Genomic DNA, 16,906 nt, shown 5'->3' with positions numbered 1-16,906 from the left:
TACTCAGCAGGAAGATGGCTTTTGTTCTTAGATTTCACAAGGAGCAGCTTCTTTTTCCTACATTGATTGAAAGCGATTGATTACAAGACAGTTTCATTCAAATATAAAGTTTAGGCAAGAACAAGAGTCGTCCTCTTGGTACAGTGACTCACCGACATTCACATACATTGCTCCCGCCTAAAAACAAGATTATCCCGAGACTTATACACATCTGGTCCAGACAATGTCTTTGCATCTTTACTTAAATATCTGAGCAGTATGAAGGAATCTTTGTGCGTTTTTTATTGTCTGCTTTCTATGTGAATTAAGTGCTGACTTCCCTGCTCCACCAAAAAAACAAGAGATTCACCTTTGTTCCCAGAAACTGTGAGCCTCTCTTGTATCCGCATTTTCAAGAAAATTAAAGGTTTGATTCCGAAACAAAAGTGATCAAAACATAAAATACAAACTCAAACATCTAAAATATCATTGACTTTACCTATTAAATCATTCTAAAACTAGTTCTTTGTTTGAGTAGGTGTAAGCTTTTTTTTTTTAATCAAAGGTTGGATGAGGAAATTGATGCCCGTCTCAGTTCTTTAAGTTACAAATAGCCTGGCTCGGTCTATAAAGCGTATGAATAGGTTTGTTTGAGCAGGGAAAGGGATGGATATTCCTGACTTGCAAATCTTTCTTGAGTTATTACTCTATATTTCACAAATATACTAGATTAATCAACAATTAACCAGATAAAATGCTGATTAAGTCACCACGACATGCTCCAAAGTTATTTTTAACTGTGAATTCAGCACACGCAGTATTTCGTCACAAAAATTCTTGCTCAGTTTTGACCCACTTCGAGAACAGTGTGAACATATAGGTGTTTAAAAAAAAATAAAAGAAGCTATATTGATCCAGTTTGGGAAATCTAGATTTAACGATATCCTTTAACTCAGCGTATCCCATTCATTCGTCCCATCACAGCAGCTTGAGTGCTGTCAATCAATGTAGATAATCTGTGTTAAAAGAGCTCATAAAAGCCAACAAACTGCCTGATCAATGGCCGCACTTTGAGTGAAAATGTCTAATCGTTTTCACAGTAGGAGTGATCATACTTCCTGTGAAGTACGGCATAAAAATTGGAGATGATGTGCAGGTTGGTGGCAGGATGTTGCTCTCAATAACAGGTTACTGCAGGCAGTTGGCCTCTGATAGGAGACCTTTAGATTTATTCGCTGCAGCTGCAAAAGAGTCTCCCGACTCACATTTTTCACACACATACATAAAAACGCTCTCCTTCTTGCTCTTTAAATCAGCCCGATAACAGATCTTATACGTTTTATTAAACCATAGCAGTATTTACAATGTACAATCACTGAATAATTCCATGTCAAGACACATTTGAAAGTGCGTTTTAAAAGTAAAGATTTGCTCTGAATAAATAAGAGTTTCCATTTTCTGACAATACAACAACAAACAACAGTAAAGCCGCAAATGTGCTCACCACCGACACAAAAATAAAGAGTAATGCTGAGGTTTTACTGTAACACTGCTCGGACACTCCTCTTTTCTGCTTTTTTGATAGCTTGTGTTGCAGAGACTGAAAGGAAGAGCAAAAAGACAAAACTCCTGACCTGATTGCAATGTTTTATGTCCCATTAAAATGAAAAACAAAAGAGGTCCTCTTCTCTGCATCACAAAAAAAGAAAAATAGAAAGAACTCCTGCGTTAGCTTGAAGGCATAATCACAGCCCAGCAGTCTCACATCGAAGAATCGCACCGATTGAAAACAGAGATTTTGCTGCAGCCTGAGGACGAAACTCCAAAACACGGGAGACTGCTGACAGGACTTCCCAAATTATTCTTTTTTTTTTCCTCACAATATCATCAAAGAGATGGCGATGGAGAGGCAGACACAGCAGGTCAGCGGCTGATGGGAAGCTGTGGTAGAGAGATGGATGGATGGGTCAGATGGCTCGGAGCAGAGAGGACGGAGAAGGGATGAGCTGCAAAAGAAACAACATGAAGCAATGTTAAGATAGAAGATAGTGCTACTGATGACATATAAAGAGTTCCTCAACAGCAGAGACAGAAGGCACGTGAAACTCCAGTGAAGTTTTAAAACTTCCTTTAATCGGTCACACTTACGTTCTTGGACCCTCGATTGAAATATTAAAAAATGGTACCTCTTTATAACAAAAAACTGTGATCTATAGAATCATTTCTGTCTGAATCAGATAACAGTAAAACACTTGCTGATACCTACTGCTGCTTAAAGGTAATCCCAGTGAAAGAAAACACGAAGTTTCTTATTTCAGAGGAAAAAAGAGAAGTTCGGGATAACAAAACTGAAGTTTGATGGTTTGTTTTCAGCGGGTTTATTCTGTGGAATCGATAAATTCCTGTAAACTGAACAAAACATCTCTTTTACTGTGCCGTCAGTCCCACACACTAGCTGATTGTGCGAGGCGGGATGGTACTCAACCCGTTGAGAGATTCTCCCCAAAGCCTCTTTTTTTCCACTGCTCCCTTGCAGATTTAGATTTGTTTCTCAAGCTCCACTTCAGGCACGCAGGGACAGGAATACTCACACGGACTATGATTGTTAAACCTTTTTTTCTCCCTCAAAACTGTCCTCTTTTCATAGTTAATTACAGACTTGTTCTTTGTTTATTTCCCTTCGAGGTGTTTTGATATAACATCGTGTGTATTTTTTGGCTGTGTATATTTTCCGATGCTTTGTGCCGATATGATACCTGGAAGTGCTTCTTGGATGTATCCCTCACCCAGCTGTGAGCCATTTTGTAATTTATGGGTCGGATTAGTCAGGTCTTTGTGACCAAAAACATGAAAAGATTTTCAACATATCAGTGCAAAGATGAAAAGAGAGCAGGGGAATTAGTTTTTAACTCAAACAAACATCCCATGTAAGGTTCTTAAATCATTTATATTGTTAAGTTCGCAAATTCAGATTTAGGAATTCATTGCAACATACATTTCTAAGGCAGATGTAGCCTAAGTGCTTGTGTTCCATAAGTTGTACATTAATAAATAGCGCATTAATAGCCTTTGTTGCACTAGGCATGGAATTGGACAGAAAGTTCAAATTAGGAAATTGGTTGTTTATCCAGCACTTCTAGTATTTCTTGAAATCCTACTAAATCATACTTTACAATTCTTATCCTGTGCCAGAAAAACATAAAAACTATGTATTTTTTTTCCACCCAAAATTCTGGTTGAATGAAGAAAATTTCCTGCTGGATAAAAAGCAATTAGGTTAAGTAGGATGAACTCTTTTGTGTTTCATCTTTTAGGAGGAGTTAACAAGTTTGAATTTAGAGCATGCTAGCATATATATTAACATTTATTCATTGTTATTCATTACATATTCACATGACAAATAGATATATGTTATAAATCATCAGAGAAGGGATCAGTATTTTGCATTGCCCCTAAAAATTTCCAATTTGCACTTAAGTGTGCACATGATTTTTCCGTAAGATATTTGACTTTTTCATGAAAAATATGAGCTCAGCTTGAATTTGATGACAGCAACAAGTCTCAATAAATGTTGAGACAGGGGCAACAAAAGGCTGAAAAAGCAAATGCCACTAAAAACAAACAGCTGGAAGAACATATGAATACTAATTAGGTTCATTAGCAAAAGGTCAATAAAATTATTGGGTGTAAAGAGAGCACCTTAGAGCGGTGGATTCTCTTTAAAGATGTTCAACCATCTGCAAAATAACAGTGGCTACAAATTGTAGAGCAATTTTAGCATGTTTCTATATGTAAAGTTTAATAAACTTTGAATATTCCATCATCTACAGTATAACAATATAAATGTAATCCCTGCGCACAAAGTCCATGGCCAAAATCAGTAATGAATGCCTGTGATCTTTGGACACTCAGGCAGCACAGCACTAAATACAGATGTGATTCTGTCATGGAAATCACTGCACGGGTGCAGGAACACTTCCAGAAATCATTGTCTGTGAACATAGTTTACCGTGGCCAGGCAGGCTAAAGCTCTACTGGTGTCGTTTCTGGATTGTGTGAGCACTAACCAGAAACGATGCCATCTTCTCTGGGCCAAAGCTCTGATCTGTTGTCAGATAAACTGAAGTTTAGTATTCTTGTTGGAAATCATGGATGGCGCATTCTCATCATTTAAGAGTAGAGGAACCATTCAGCTTGTTATAAGCACTCAGTTCAAAAGCCTTCATCTCTGATGGTATGGGTGTCTATGGAATTAACAACTTGCATATCTGGAAAGTTGCCATCAATGCTGAAAGGTATCAACATGTTTTAGAGCAACATATGCTCACATCCAGCCAGCGCTTTTTTTTTCAGGGAAGGCTTTGTGTATTTCAGCAAGACAATGCCAAACCGCATACTGCATCTATTACAACAGTATGGCTTCTTACCAGAACAGCATTGGGCCACAACAAGCATTTCATTGTTACACTCTTCTTATTCAATTTTGGTCTTTAACCTATAACAAAGCATCATATTTCATAACCTGTTTGTATCGTAAAATGTTAACTGGAATCATCTGTAAACTAATTACAGCTGTCGATAGAGTGCAAGGATGTTTTTTTTTTTTTCAGTGATGTGCTGTAGTGCAATATAGGCACAAAGCAGGGTAAAGCATAAACTACCTCCACAATTGCCTCAAGTTTTCAAGTGTTGTATTGTACAGAAAGAGATGATTATAAAACTGAACTGAACATGCATGATTAAAGAAGCTGAAGATCAGGCTGAATTTAAAGCTGAATGTGTCGCCTGCTTCTCATTTCAAAACATCCATTTTAAAAAGCAGAAGATCCACATGGTAAGAACTCGACACTCACCATCTAGGTATCCGTGCAGGGCCAGGAGGTGTGGTCGGTCTGGACTGCTGAACGGAGAATAGTGGATGTCTTCTGGCAGTGACGGCGGCATCCTTGACAGCGCCGCGTTCTGAGAGAAGCTGCTCTGAGGCGGCTGCTTTTTGTGTCGGGCACGACAGTTCTGAAACCAAACCTGGGGAATGTTACAGATAGTGTGAACATGCAGCGAGCAGGTTGGGTACACCCAACCCCATCTCAACACTGCGCAGATCAGAGTCCAATTTGGTTGTGGTTTCTCTCAACAGACCCTATTTATTTATTAGTTTGTGCATCTAAGTCTAGGTGGTGTTTGAGGACTTAATCCAACAATTTAGTTATGTTAGTGAATAAAACTGGCATCCAACGGCTAAATCTTTTCCTGTAAGAGCTTAATGGGTCTGTCATTCATTAGAGTCTTAATTACTAGTTTCCAACATCTGACGAGTGCATGTGTCATGAAAATCAACAACAGTTTTAACTTCCTTTAAATGTTGCTCCTTTTTAATACACACAACCCCTCGTAAAACAAAAAGGAGAACAAAGAATAAATCTAAGAAATAGATTAACTTCCCTCGAAGGATTGAGCAGTTTTGTTTTGTTGAAACAGCAACACAGATCTCATACCAAAGGATTTATTTAGAAGTTGAACATTCTGGTTTTGTAAAGCACACATAAAAAAGATTTAGAATTGTTGTAATTCATGTTTCTTTTTTAGATAAGTTACAGGAAAGAATTATGGAATCATGAACCAGAAAAAATAATTAGTACTTAAAACAGCTTGAATTCTTTGAGGACTTCATAAATTTTCTTCATCAGTCAGGAGCCAACTTCCATGTGCAGCGATTTTACAGATCAGCTATGATCAGCTCCTTGTCATTGTCCATTTTTTTTCGGGTTCCAAAAGAAATCTGAAATTGAACTGAAATCCGAAGACTGTTTTCTAGCATTGTCACTGAGTTCATGTATCTGTCCTGGAGAAAAGTTTAAACCTGCTGTGATCTGTGGCAAGATGTATCATCATCCTGAAAAATGATTTTAGCATCACCAAACCTCCTTTGGAGTGATGGAATGAGTAAAATGTCCAGCATTTCACCTGTACATCGACCCCATATCATCAATGATTGTGAACATCTGCTTGTTTTCTTCAGGCAGTCGTCTTTTTTTGTCTTGTTGGACCTTCACCAAACAAAAGCTCCAGCATTTTCTCCTTGTCCAAAGCAGATTGTTGATTCATCACTGAAAATAACTTCCATCCAATCACCCACAGTCCATGGCAGCTCCTCTTTAGCCCACTGTAACCTTGTCTTCTTCTCTTTAGGTGTCAGTGAGGGTTTATGTTTGGCTTTTTGTGGATTTAAATCCCATTTCCCTCAGTCGGTTTCTTACAGTTCAGTCACAAACACTGTCTGTTTCTGCCCATTTGTTTTTGCATTTCTTTTGTTGAGCAGTTTCTATTTTTTGGAAACATTGCTTTTATTTTTATGTCTTTACTATTTGATGGCTTCCTGGGTCGACCCCCTTTTTACAACCATCCCATTTTGTTTGTACTTGTTCCAAATTTTGGACGCAGCTGATTGTTTCCACTGACAACCCTCTGGTTGGGGCCATGTTTCCAGTTAATTAAGCTTTTCAAGCACTCTCTTTTGACTGCAAACATAGAGAGACTAGTCTTACATAGTAAGACTAGTCATAACTTTTTCCTTTACTTGATCTGAAAAAAGCCACTGATTGCAACAATTTCATTGTTTTTTTTGCGGAGGTTTTACAAAGCCAGAATGTCCATCTCAGAGGAAAGAACACATTTTACAACCAAGAATATCAGGAACTAATAGTATTGATAAACAGTTCAAAATTGTTAAAAAAAAAAAGAAAAGATAATCGAATCATTACTGATATAAAAAAAAAAAAATCAATGGATACAATCTAACCAGATAAAATCCTACTGTTTCTGTATTAAACTATCAATGTGTCTACAAACTGTAATCTGCTCAACCAGATTCTGGAATCTGAGAAGGAAAACCATAAATAAAAGATTAGAAAGAAAGAAAGAAAGAAAGAAAGAAAGAAAGAAAGAAAGAAAGAAAGAAAGAAAGAAAGAAAGAAAGAAAGAAAGAAAAAAGCAGACGTTTGTCAGGCTGATATATGATTTTTCTTCTTTTTTTATCATGTCACTTACCTCACAACACCCTTTTTATGAAAATAAGTCAGTGTTAACTTGTACTATAATGTCAATTCTTGATCTGTCTTTGCCCACCTGTATGACTCGTCTGCTCAGTCCCGTCATTTCTGCCAGTTTCTGCAGCGTCTGAGCGTCAGGATTGTTGTCCTGAGCAAACTGATTCTGCATCACCTGCGAAGAGAAGGAACCACGCGTGTATGAAACAACACACTGCACCAAAACACACACACACGGAAAATCTGCGCCTACCTGCAGCTGCTCAGCGGTGAATGATGTCCGCGCCCTTTTGGCTGGTTTTGGTTGGCAGTCCTGATCGGTGGGCAGCGCTCCCTCCAGAGACAGTCCCGTCCCTGACGATAAACAAAACGGTGATCCACAAATTGAAATTCATCATCAGCTTGGGAAGGTACACAAAACAGTGGAAATATCAAAGCAAAAAACACCAAGCTCCACAAAGTCTGTGTTGTGAAACTGGAGATGTGTCCAAACACCAGTGGAACATAACTAAGATGTCCTGTTGCCAACAACCACAAAGTTAAAGCATTATGACCCTATTGGAAAACATTTGCCCTGTTTAAAAGCACAGCAGAGTGAGAAAAATACAGGAAAACAAGATTAGCCGGGTGGACTATTTTATTTCTGCTTATCTTCACACTATTATTATTTCTTTTAGTGCTCCTTCAAAAACCGTCCTCTTTTTCCCAGTTGATTTGACTCCTCAGATGGCGATGCAGATACCCCCCTCCTCCTCTTAAGTGTCTCTCAAACCCTCATCTTCATCATAGTTCAAAAGTTACAAACACCATGCATGGGTAATGATACATCCATAATAAAAAAAAAGAGTGTTAGAATACTTTGCCAATAAGAGCATGAGTCACAGCAACAAAGAGCTCGTGCAGAATAAATCTGTTAGAAATTTGCACCAGTGAAGCAGAAGAGGCTCCTCCATGTTGTAGAGAGCCAACGAGTGTATGTCGAGCTCTTGTGCTCCCATTTTTCTTCTTCTTTTGTTGGTTTGTATTTATTTAGTTAATATGACTACTTGTTTAGTCTAGAAAATGTGCCTGAATCCATGCAACCTAAAGAATCATCATCTTAAGTTTTGTTTAATCAGTTTAATTTGCTGACATTTAAATTGCAAATGAAAACTGCCAGTTTAACTTAGAAAAAATATCCTCAGAGAGAAAAACTGGTAGTTCACAATCAGGAGATTCATCCTCAGTGTGTGTGTGTGTGTGTGTGTGTGTGTGTGTGTGTGTGTGTTACCGTTCTCGGCAGCTCTGCGGAGGTTGTCCAGCATGATGTCGTAGTGGCTGCGGCAGAGCACCCTGCCCTCCACCAGGCCAAACTCCTCCCCGGTCGACAGCTGCCTTTTGCAGGAGAAGCAGGCGAAGCAGGCCAGGTGGTACACGCTGCCTCGAGCCCGCCGCACCCAGTCGCTGGCGTACACCTGCCGACCGCACTGGGCGCACTTAGTGCCGAACCTACTGTGATGGAGGAGGACACGAGCAGGTGAGGCCTGGCTGCAACGACCAAAACCCCACCCTGAGTTTGTTTGCCTGACTTTTTCGTTGAATTTAGGTCCCATAACACAGAGAGCAACTTTGAATACGAGCAGAGGGAACCAAACCAGTTTTCTGCAGAGTTTTACATTAAATCTCCTGAGTGAGACATTTTTTCTATTCTTGAGCCAAACAGGAGCAGAAACACGACCCACTGTTCGTTATTGCTTTATCAGCGTTTCATCCAGCGTCTCTGATTGGGTTAATTACATCTTGCCAATCAATAAAAGTTCAATCCCAGGCAGTTCTGAGGGTAAAACCCAGCAGGAACAAACAGAAGCTTTTTTATAGGGCTTCAACATATTTGCTATTTGGGGGCAGAAATGTTCCCGGTGAGAATCCAGACATGTATCTCTTCCACCGACAAAATATCCTTCCTGTGGGTGTGTCAGTTAGTTTAAGGTAACTTGATCAAGGACACGGTGAGCACAAGAGAAACGCAAAAAGGACGAGGGGTCCATTTATGAGAAATGCCCACCAAATACTACCCGCTGTTTTCAGTTAGTGGCGCTAATTGTCTGACAAATTCACGATCAATCAAATGATCGAAACCATCTGAAAGGTAGTAGTGGTCATCACGTGTGTCCATCAAATACAATGAATGTGAGCAAATAAATGAGTGAAAACCAGTCATTTAAAGACATGCTTTTAGACGGAGGCTTTATTCTGGTTTATTACATCTCAAGCCAAGTCGAGTTGAGACCAAAAGCGGAGCAAAGATCGATCCGCTTTAAAAACATTCATAAAAATGAACCAACTCATGTGCAGTGATTTATTACCTGCACAGAAAAGTATTTAAGTCATTAAGTCGTTGTTTCTCTTATAAATAAACTCACTGTTTTCTACTTATGTGTAAATTAAAGCTCTTGACTTAAGTATTTCTTTATTTCTTTTTTTATTTGAAGCTATCTTACAGATTTTTTAATGAATACAAAACAAACAAAAAGAAAATTTGAATGCTGCATTTTTTTCCAAAAAAAACATCTGTAAGTGATATTTAAAGCACAATATTTTCTGTCCGTGTTTTCTCCTAACTTGCATTTTTTTTCTTTAAAAAAAAAGCGTTTTATAGCTGCTGTCGATCGACATGAAACTGGATCAAAACAAGGATAACAACTGAGTTTGAGTGAAGACAATTTGCATTTTATTTTGCAGCCGAAACGACATCGAATTGGTAAAACTTTGCTTTAAAAAACAAAAAAACAAAGGATCAACAGCTCGTGTTCATTTTGAAATAATATGGGGAATTAAAATAAATATATTTTAAAAAATAATCAAAATCTAAATAATGTCATTTTAATCACAATTTGTGCCTTCGGGAAACTGTTTCTGTTCAATAATAATAATAAAAAAATATTTCCCTTCTTTTGGGGGTGGTGGGTAGGGGCATATTTATTTTAAAGTTAACAAAACAGTCGGGTAAAGTCGTTTCTTTCTTTTTTAAAAACATTTTTTTGAAAGAAACACTGGTGCTCTAAACTAAAGTATGGACGCACAGCCGGTGCAGAACCGTGTCGCTCTTACCTGAAATAGTCCAGTTTACAGTAGATTTCTTTGTTTTTAACGTAGCAGCTGCTGTGTTGGCGCAGCGACGCTCTGCAGACCGAACACTCCAAACAGCCCAAGTGCCAGTTCAGGTTGTTGACCTGCGAGATTAAATCACGCAGTCACGCACAAACCCTCCTATCGCAATACTTACAAGAGAATCAGAACGTCTACATCAACTCCTGGAGGCGTTATTTATAGAAAGATCCTCTTAAAACAGATCAAGGGGAAAAGAGGGGGTAACATGCGTACAGCTAGAAAAGTTTGCAAAATTTCCTCGAGGTCAGCTTGATAGTGGGTTTTTATAGGTAATGTCTGACCTTCAGCAGGTACCGGTCTTGGATCTCCATGCCGCAGTTGGCGCACTGGTTCTTGGCCGCCGGAGGAGAGCAGAGACAGGCGGCCTCCGACGGGCTGGACTCACCGGACTCCTTCTTCACCTCCGACTTAGACTGCGTCAAAGACACATCGTTTACCCAATTTAATTCACTTTAGTGGCCTTTTTCATTTCATAGCTACTAAAATAAAAATGAAAAAAATAGACCTCGGAATATTACGTCCCTATAAGAAGCGCTGACATCCCACCCACCCCAGAAAATAAATGGATTTAGCCTACAGCGATTAAGGCACCCAAAAACTAAACAGTACATAAATCCAGTACATGCAGAGATAATAGAATATGCTAAAAAAAAAAGAGAGAAAGAAATGCAAGTTTAAATGTCATAACATGAACATTTATCTAATTTCTTGACCAGTGCAAACGAAAACAGGAAGTTTTGGTGTCTTTGCTGCATTTCTGATCATGAACGCTTGCATCCCGGTGCTGCAGTCTACCCTGATGTTGATCAAACGTGCGCTTAAGCTAAATAACGTTATCTCCCCACGCCTAAAGTTTTAATATATATATATATAAAAGCAACAGAAAGACTAATGAATAATTGAAAAAAAAAAGCCTGCAAACCAAACTCGTCCAGATGTTTTGTGACTCACCATTTTCGGGTCTCAAACGCTGCCTATTTGGAGAGGAAACGGAGCTTGCTCTGCGCATTACGCATCTCTGCCCCAACCCACACTATATCCGGTCCAAAACAGCGAATTACAATTTCTCCTGCATTTAAACCCTGGCGACAAAAGAAATTTTGATGCAATTAGAAAAAGGGAAAAAAGGAAAAACTATTCATATGATCGATCATTCCTCTTGTGCGCAATGGGAGGCTGTATTGCAATCAAACGCGGTGAAAAGAAAGGATGGCACTATATCTGCAATTAGCGGTGGAATGAAATGTCGCGCTTGATAAGAGGCAACCCGAGTGTCAATTTCATCTGTCAATCAAAAAAGGCAACCGAACCACCAAGCTAAGAGAGAAAGAAGCGGCGCGTCCTAATTTCAATAGCTGTATAATCGAAAATCGAAAAATCTCGAAAGTGAAGAGGCTCAATTGGAGATCGGTCTATTCATAACAGACAATGTGCAGAAACTGCAGCTGATCTTGAGACATAAAGAAGCTTGATTGTCTCTTTCTCGTGATGGACCCATTTAAGTACTTGAGGCTCCCCTGGGTGATTACAGCTGCATTCATGAACTGCCAAAAATCTGCGTTTGGGGGGCAATCCGGACTCCGTGTTGTCCTTCACTTTTCGAAATTAACAGGAATGCAAGATTATGTTAATTGCCAGCTACGGTATAAATATTGGAGGCAGTGAAATAAGACAAGATGGCCTGTGGGGGGATATAAAAGCCATACACTTCATGCACAGAAAACCTCCCAAAAGCAGCGAAAACATCGTCCAGTAAAAGTTTATCCGGAACATCGCAGGGAAAGTATCCAGATAATTCCACGGACCATTGTTCTTTGCAGGCTTTCCCTCTCTTTTACTGTTTTCAAGCAACCATTATCCAACTTCGTGAGCTCCGAGAACACACTGGTGGCTTCGGCGTCCCTCCCAAACACTACTGCTCTCTCCTCGCCTCGACTTGGAGTTTACACCCAGTTCAGTCAGACAGGATGTGATGCTGCACGCTGGACCAGCAGACCCGGTCTCACCCTCCTCTCTTGGAGGAGAATTTTGATTTAAGGCCTGAATTCGCTGCAAACAGCTCATTAAGCACTCACCGTTGTTGAAATCACTTGCTTGTCAGTGCTGATTGCAGAGTAATATCCATCACAAAGTCCAACAAACTCCAACAACTAGAAATGAACACAATGTGCTGTGGACCAATGATGAAAAGGATCGACCATCCAGGCTGTTATCAGCAAAAAAAAAAAAAAAAAAAAAAACAGGCTCTGTGATGGTATGGGGCTGTATCAGCGCTCTTGGCAAAACTCATTTCCACCTCTGTGATGGCAGTATTTATGCAGGAAAGTTCACAGAGATTTTTTTTTAGCAACATGGTGCCTGAACTCGTGAGGCCTTTTCGACAAGATTATGAGAAACTACGACCTGCACATGTTATATAGACCTAAATAATGAGGAGGAGGGGTATTTTGGAATCATATCATGCAATGGAATTACAATGAAAACCGTCAATGCTTTTTCCATTTTCTACAATTTTTTTTCTTTTTCTACAATTCTACTATCAGTTGTTGAATTTGAGCATGAAGTTGACTCTGAGAAATGTTCACAAACTCCAGAATATAGGTTTTTGCCTAATATTTGCTTTAAAGACAGCAGAAACTGTCAGAAAGTTGCGGGGACTTTCTCAGTCCTCATGTGAAACAGCACTTGTTAGATGGGGTTGAGGACAGGTGAATGTTTAGTAAAAGTCCAAGACGGTCCACTTTGGTCTTCAGATATAATCTGAGGCGTATTTTTGGGCACCTTATCCTGCTCCAGCATCAATCCTTCTCCGTAGAAGCTGCAGGTGCAGCCTGTGTCTGCTCCTCCTCAGTCAGGGTGCAGGTGTCCAACTCTGACTTGCCCGCACCATGTTTCACTGCGGGTTTGATTCACTGCAGCATCATCGTCTCTCCTGTTTGTCTCTGTATACAGCCTTTTGTTACAACCGCTGAGCTCTAAGTGGAATCCACCATTAAATCTGATACCCCCCCCAACCTTTTTTTTTCTCCATTGTGAATTGCTGGCATGCAGCTGATTGCTGTCTTGACTTTTCTTGGATGAAGTTACCTGTGAACAACACTTGATGTATCGGCCTTCTGTTGGTGTGCTCCCTTTTAGTCCCTCTTAAGTCTTTAAAGTTCGGTGAACTGCTTCTCTTAAAAACCTTCAGTTTATTCATGATTTGATGCTGATTAGGTGACTTTCATTAGATGTACTTTTGACAGAGCTTCAGAGAAAGCACTACTCGGCTGGAAACCTGAGGTTCATTCATATTTATAACAAGTGAGCAATGACTTCAAATTGGTTTACTTGAACAAACCCCTGATAAGTTGAACAAATCCACTCGAGTGTCATCTGAATGCTGCTTGAATGGAAAACAGGAGATGTTATCAATTGTGAAAAGTTCATTTCACCAACCTGCCCGACTGTGATCACTGAGCAAGAAGTACTGGAAATGATTTAATATTCTGCCCCATTTTACATGACAGAACGTATTCCAGGTGCACAAAAGCAGGACAGATTATCTTTGGGGTCTTCCACTTCATGTCTTTCTACAATGACAGTTGGACTTTCTTTTAATAGATCAAAGGTTTGGTCCCCAAACTTCACAAACTTACAGAATACTTAAGAATACTTCACACTTTTCCTCACGCATCACAAAACATAAATAGATGGAATGATGCTCTTTCAGTCCTCAGCAAAATGTGAACATATACATACAGCATGAATTGGTAAAGTAAAAAAAAAAAAATTACAAATAGAAATTTAAAATTGAAGCCAGATAGAAAAAAGAGAATTACTACGAATAGATAAATAACTTCCTAAAAGCAGAAATGATGGCAGAGCTTTTGTTTCGAGTTACACTTGATGTGTGTGTGTGTAAACTAAAAGCTTTTGCACTTTAAAACACAGCAATACAAGTTACATTTAAGTGCTAATATATTACTTTTTCATCCTTACATGAAGGGCGAAGACTCTCATCTCAACTCAGATGAGGGATGTTTGGTACTTCAGAGCTCTTTCTCCACTTCTATCATCAGAAATAACTTCCAAAACTCCAGTCAATCATGCCTTAATGCAGTTTCACTGAGACACAAAGATTGAACTAATTTGCCTTGTTAGCAGCAGATTAGCGACAAGACTGAAGTTCTGCTGAAGGTCAATTTAACTCGCGAGCTGGATTCTGGTGAGACTCTTTAGATCACAGTCACATGCTGTTCGACGCATCAAGTTAACGGCCAATTTTCTAGTTATTCAGGTCAAACTCACTGAGTGAAGCAAATGATTGAACCACTCTGAAGGAAAAAGACAGAGAAATATAAAAAAAGGCATGTTCCGTCATTTACAGGTTTTACATATACAACAATAATTCAATGAATATTCCGTATTAATCTCATCCCAATGGGAATATTTAAGAGGTTTTAAGGGACATGTCTTTGTTGATGTGTTGAGTGATGGAGAAAGTGTTCACATCCTTCATTCAATTTAAACAATTTTTTTGGTTGTAAGAATTCTGAAAATAGCGAAAAGACCATCAGAGTTACACAAAGTCCAAAGTGGCACGTAAATAATGCTTATTTAAAGCAAAATAACTAATAAATTAAATGATGACGCAGAAACGATTAAATACTTTTACCAAAATATGTAATTAAACAATGAACAAGATAATTTAGCATTACCTTTCTATCAATGATGTATAATCATGTGTAAACTGTTGGTTAGTTGTCTTAAGATCATATTGTATTTAAGGGCTCTTTATATGTTTTGTGTGCAGAAATCTTAGTTGTGGATAGATGTAAAGTTGCATTTATTCACCATTAAAGAACTTCTCCAGTTGGATGATAAGAAAAGGCTTGATTTGTTTTTACAGAGAAATCTTTATTACCATGTTAAAAATATTTTTGATAAATGTTAGACTCTGGGCAGGATGAAAAAGTAAATGTATATAACCTAAAGTTAAGTGGTGCGCCCATACAGCAAAGTGAAATCTGATTGTAGAGGTTATAAACTTTTTCAGTAATTGTTTTAGATCTCTTAGATACAGGCTGCTGGAACGTTTACTGCTAGCGCCTCCAGAGAAAAAGTCAAATGACTTAAAGTAAAGGTTTCCATGAAATCAATGACACTTTAATTGTTATTGATCTCCTAAAAAGCATCTTTAACAGCTGAGTTACATTGTCTCACTCTCTTTGTATTCAGTGTAATGCACTTCAACAGCTCTGTGCATTATCTGTAATCACCAGGAGGAGATGGAGGCTGCCCGGTCATGATGCAGGAGGACTTATGGAGGGGAACACAGTTATTTCACATCCATTATCGCTGCTCCTTAGTGATGGTGTGCAGGCATCATTATGGAGTATGTTTTGACTGGTTTTGACCATTTTCTGACTGGTACAGAGTGGGTTGAGTTCTATTACATTAATGCCCACAAGGCCTTTTCAAAGACAGTGATGTTTTAGGGGGCATTTTCATTCTCAAAATTACAAGCAGCAAATATATTTTCAGCAACTAGGAGTGTTTAAAATTGAAAATACCTCGCCAGCTGGTGTTTAGTATTGAAAGTTAACCTATATTTTAAATGTTATCCAGAGAAATGTGCATTATGCAACAGTGAACATCTGTAGCTCCTCATTTCTATTTTCCTGAACCTCCCCCTTACACAATTTCCTCCTTGAAGAACAAGAAATGCGCAGCAGCTATCTCAACAATGCTAATATCTTCGGCTGGGTCACCTGTTGCTTCCTGTGCAGCTCGGTAGATGTCACATCGCCGCTACCACACGAACAATAAGCAGCCAGCCCTGCCACAATAAAAACAAACTGTAGCACATGCTAAAACTATTAGACATCATCATCCAATGGGCCCCAGTGGACAGTCTGATGGCTGGTATGTTAACAATGTAGGACGTGGAGATGCAGGTTCACATGAGGGCAATTTCTTATTCACAGCCCAGAACGTTGGGAACCACCCGGCTCTAAGGCGGGGTCCTTTTTTCATTACTGAATAACAATGCTTGTGTAACATATTGGCCTTCGCTCACTTAGGTTATGGGTTAAAGTCTGAAAACATATAATTACTCTGTAATAATTACTTGCTGGAAAATTAACTTAGAATTACTCTGAGTTGCTACTGCAGACATCTTTAAGCAGCTTCGATTCATGTTTTTCTATTCTTTTAGGTTGTGGTTTCTTTTTTAATATCAATAGTCTTAAGATCAATAATGTAAATAAATTTGCTAAATGTACACTATTTTGCTTATATCATCCAGGAGTGGATGAAATCAGGTTGGTAAAGCTGGTAAATTAATGCTCAACTTAAATAAGTCTTGTGTGCGTTTGAGTAAGAAATGTTGAATAAATGAATGCACTTTAGTTGAATCAATGTAACGAAGATGAGCGTGTGAAAATGGTGGCTGTGAGGATGAGGAGGGTTGGTGCACAAAGCTCTAAGCCACTGTTCAGTTTTTGCGACTTTGTACTTTTACTCTTGGTTTGGTAGCTTAACTATGACTGAAATGACCCAGCAGCGTTTAAAAGTTTTGTTGATTGGTTGATTTTATCATTTTCTAAAGTATGATCTTAGAATAATTTCAGACTTTTCAAACTTTCTAAAAACAGAAAAAGACCTAAAGACTTTTAAATAAATTGTTATGTCATACCAGTTTTCCACAAAGATACTAAAATGAATAAGACAACGTGGTGTATTTTTTT

At 38.8% G+C, this 16,906-nt stretch overlaps 1 protein-coding gene across 3 annotated transcripts; it reads right to left on the bottom strand.

Moving 5' to 3' along the window:
- Positions 1-1,286: 1,286 nt before the first annotated feature.
- On the bottom strand, positions 1,287-12,111 carry lhx6b (LIM homeobox 6b). 3 transcript variants are annotated; one of them, XM_075468957.1, is made up of 9 exons: positions 11,981-12,111; positions 11,127-11,257; positions 10,457-10,588; positions 10,116-10,237; positions 8,296-8,516; positions 7,279-7,379; positions 7,105-7,200; positions 4,833-5,004; positions 1,287-1,985 (listed from the first exon to the last, which is right to left on the bottom strand). In XM_075468957.1, exons 2-9 carry the CDS (start codon positions 11,127-11,129, stop codon positions 1,903-1,905), a joined length of 930 nt encoding a protein of 309 aa, XP_075325072.1. In that variant the 5' UTR covers positions 11,130-11,257; positions 11,981-12,111; the 3' UTR covers positions 1,287-1,902. The 3 variants fall into 3 exon arrangements, with proteins under 3 accessions (XP_075325072.1, XP_075325071.1, XP_075325073.1); XM_075468956.1 differs by having other exon boundaries at positions 11,127-12,111; XM_075468958.1 differs by having other exon boundaries at positions 4,833-4,992; positions 11,127-12,111.
- Between the last annotated feature and the right edge of the window lie 4,795 nt (positions 12,112-16,906).

Source organism: Odontesthes bonariensis, chromosome 6 (assembly GCF_027942865.1).
Source record: "Odontesthes bonariensis isolate fOdoBon6 chromosome 6, fOdoBon6.hap1, whole genome shotgun sequence".
Lineage (NCBI taxonomy): Eukaryota > Metazoa > Chordata > Actinopteri > Atheriniformes > Atherinopsidae > Odontesthes > Odontesthes bonariensis.
The sequence above is the reverse complement of the archived record's forward strand: the minus strand, read 5'-3'. Positions and strand labels throughout refer to the sequence as shown.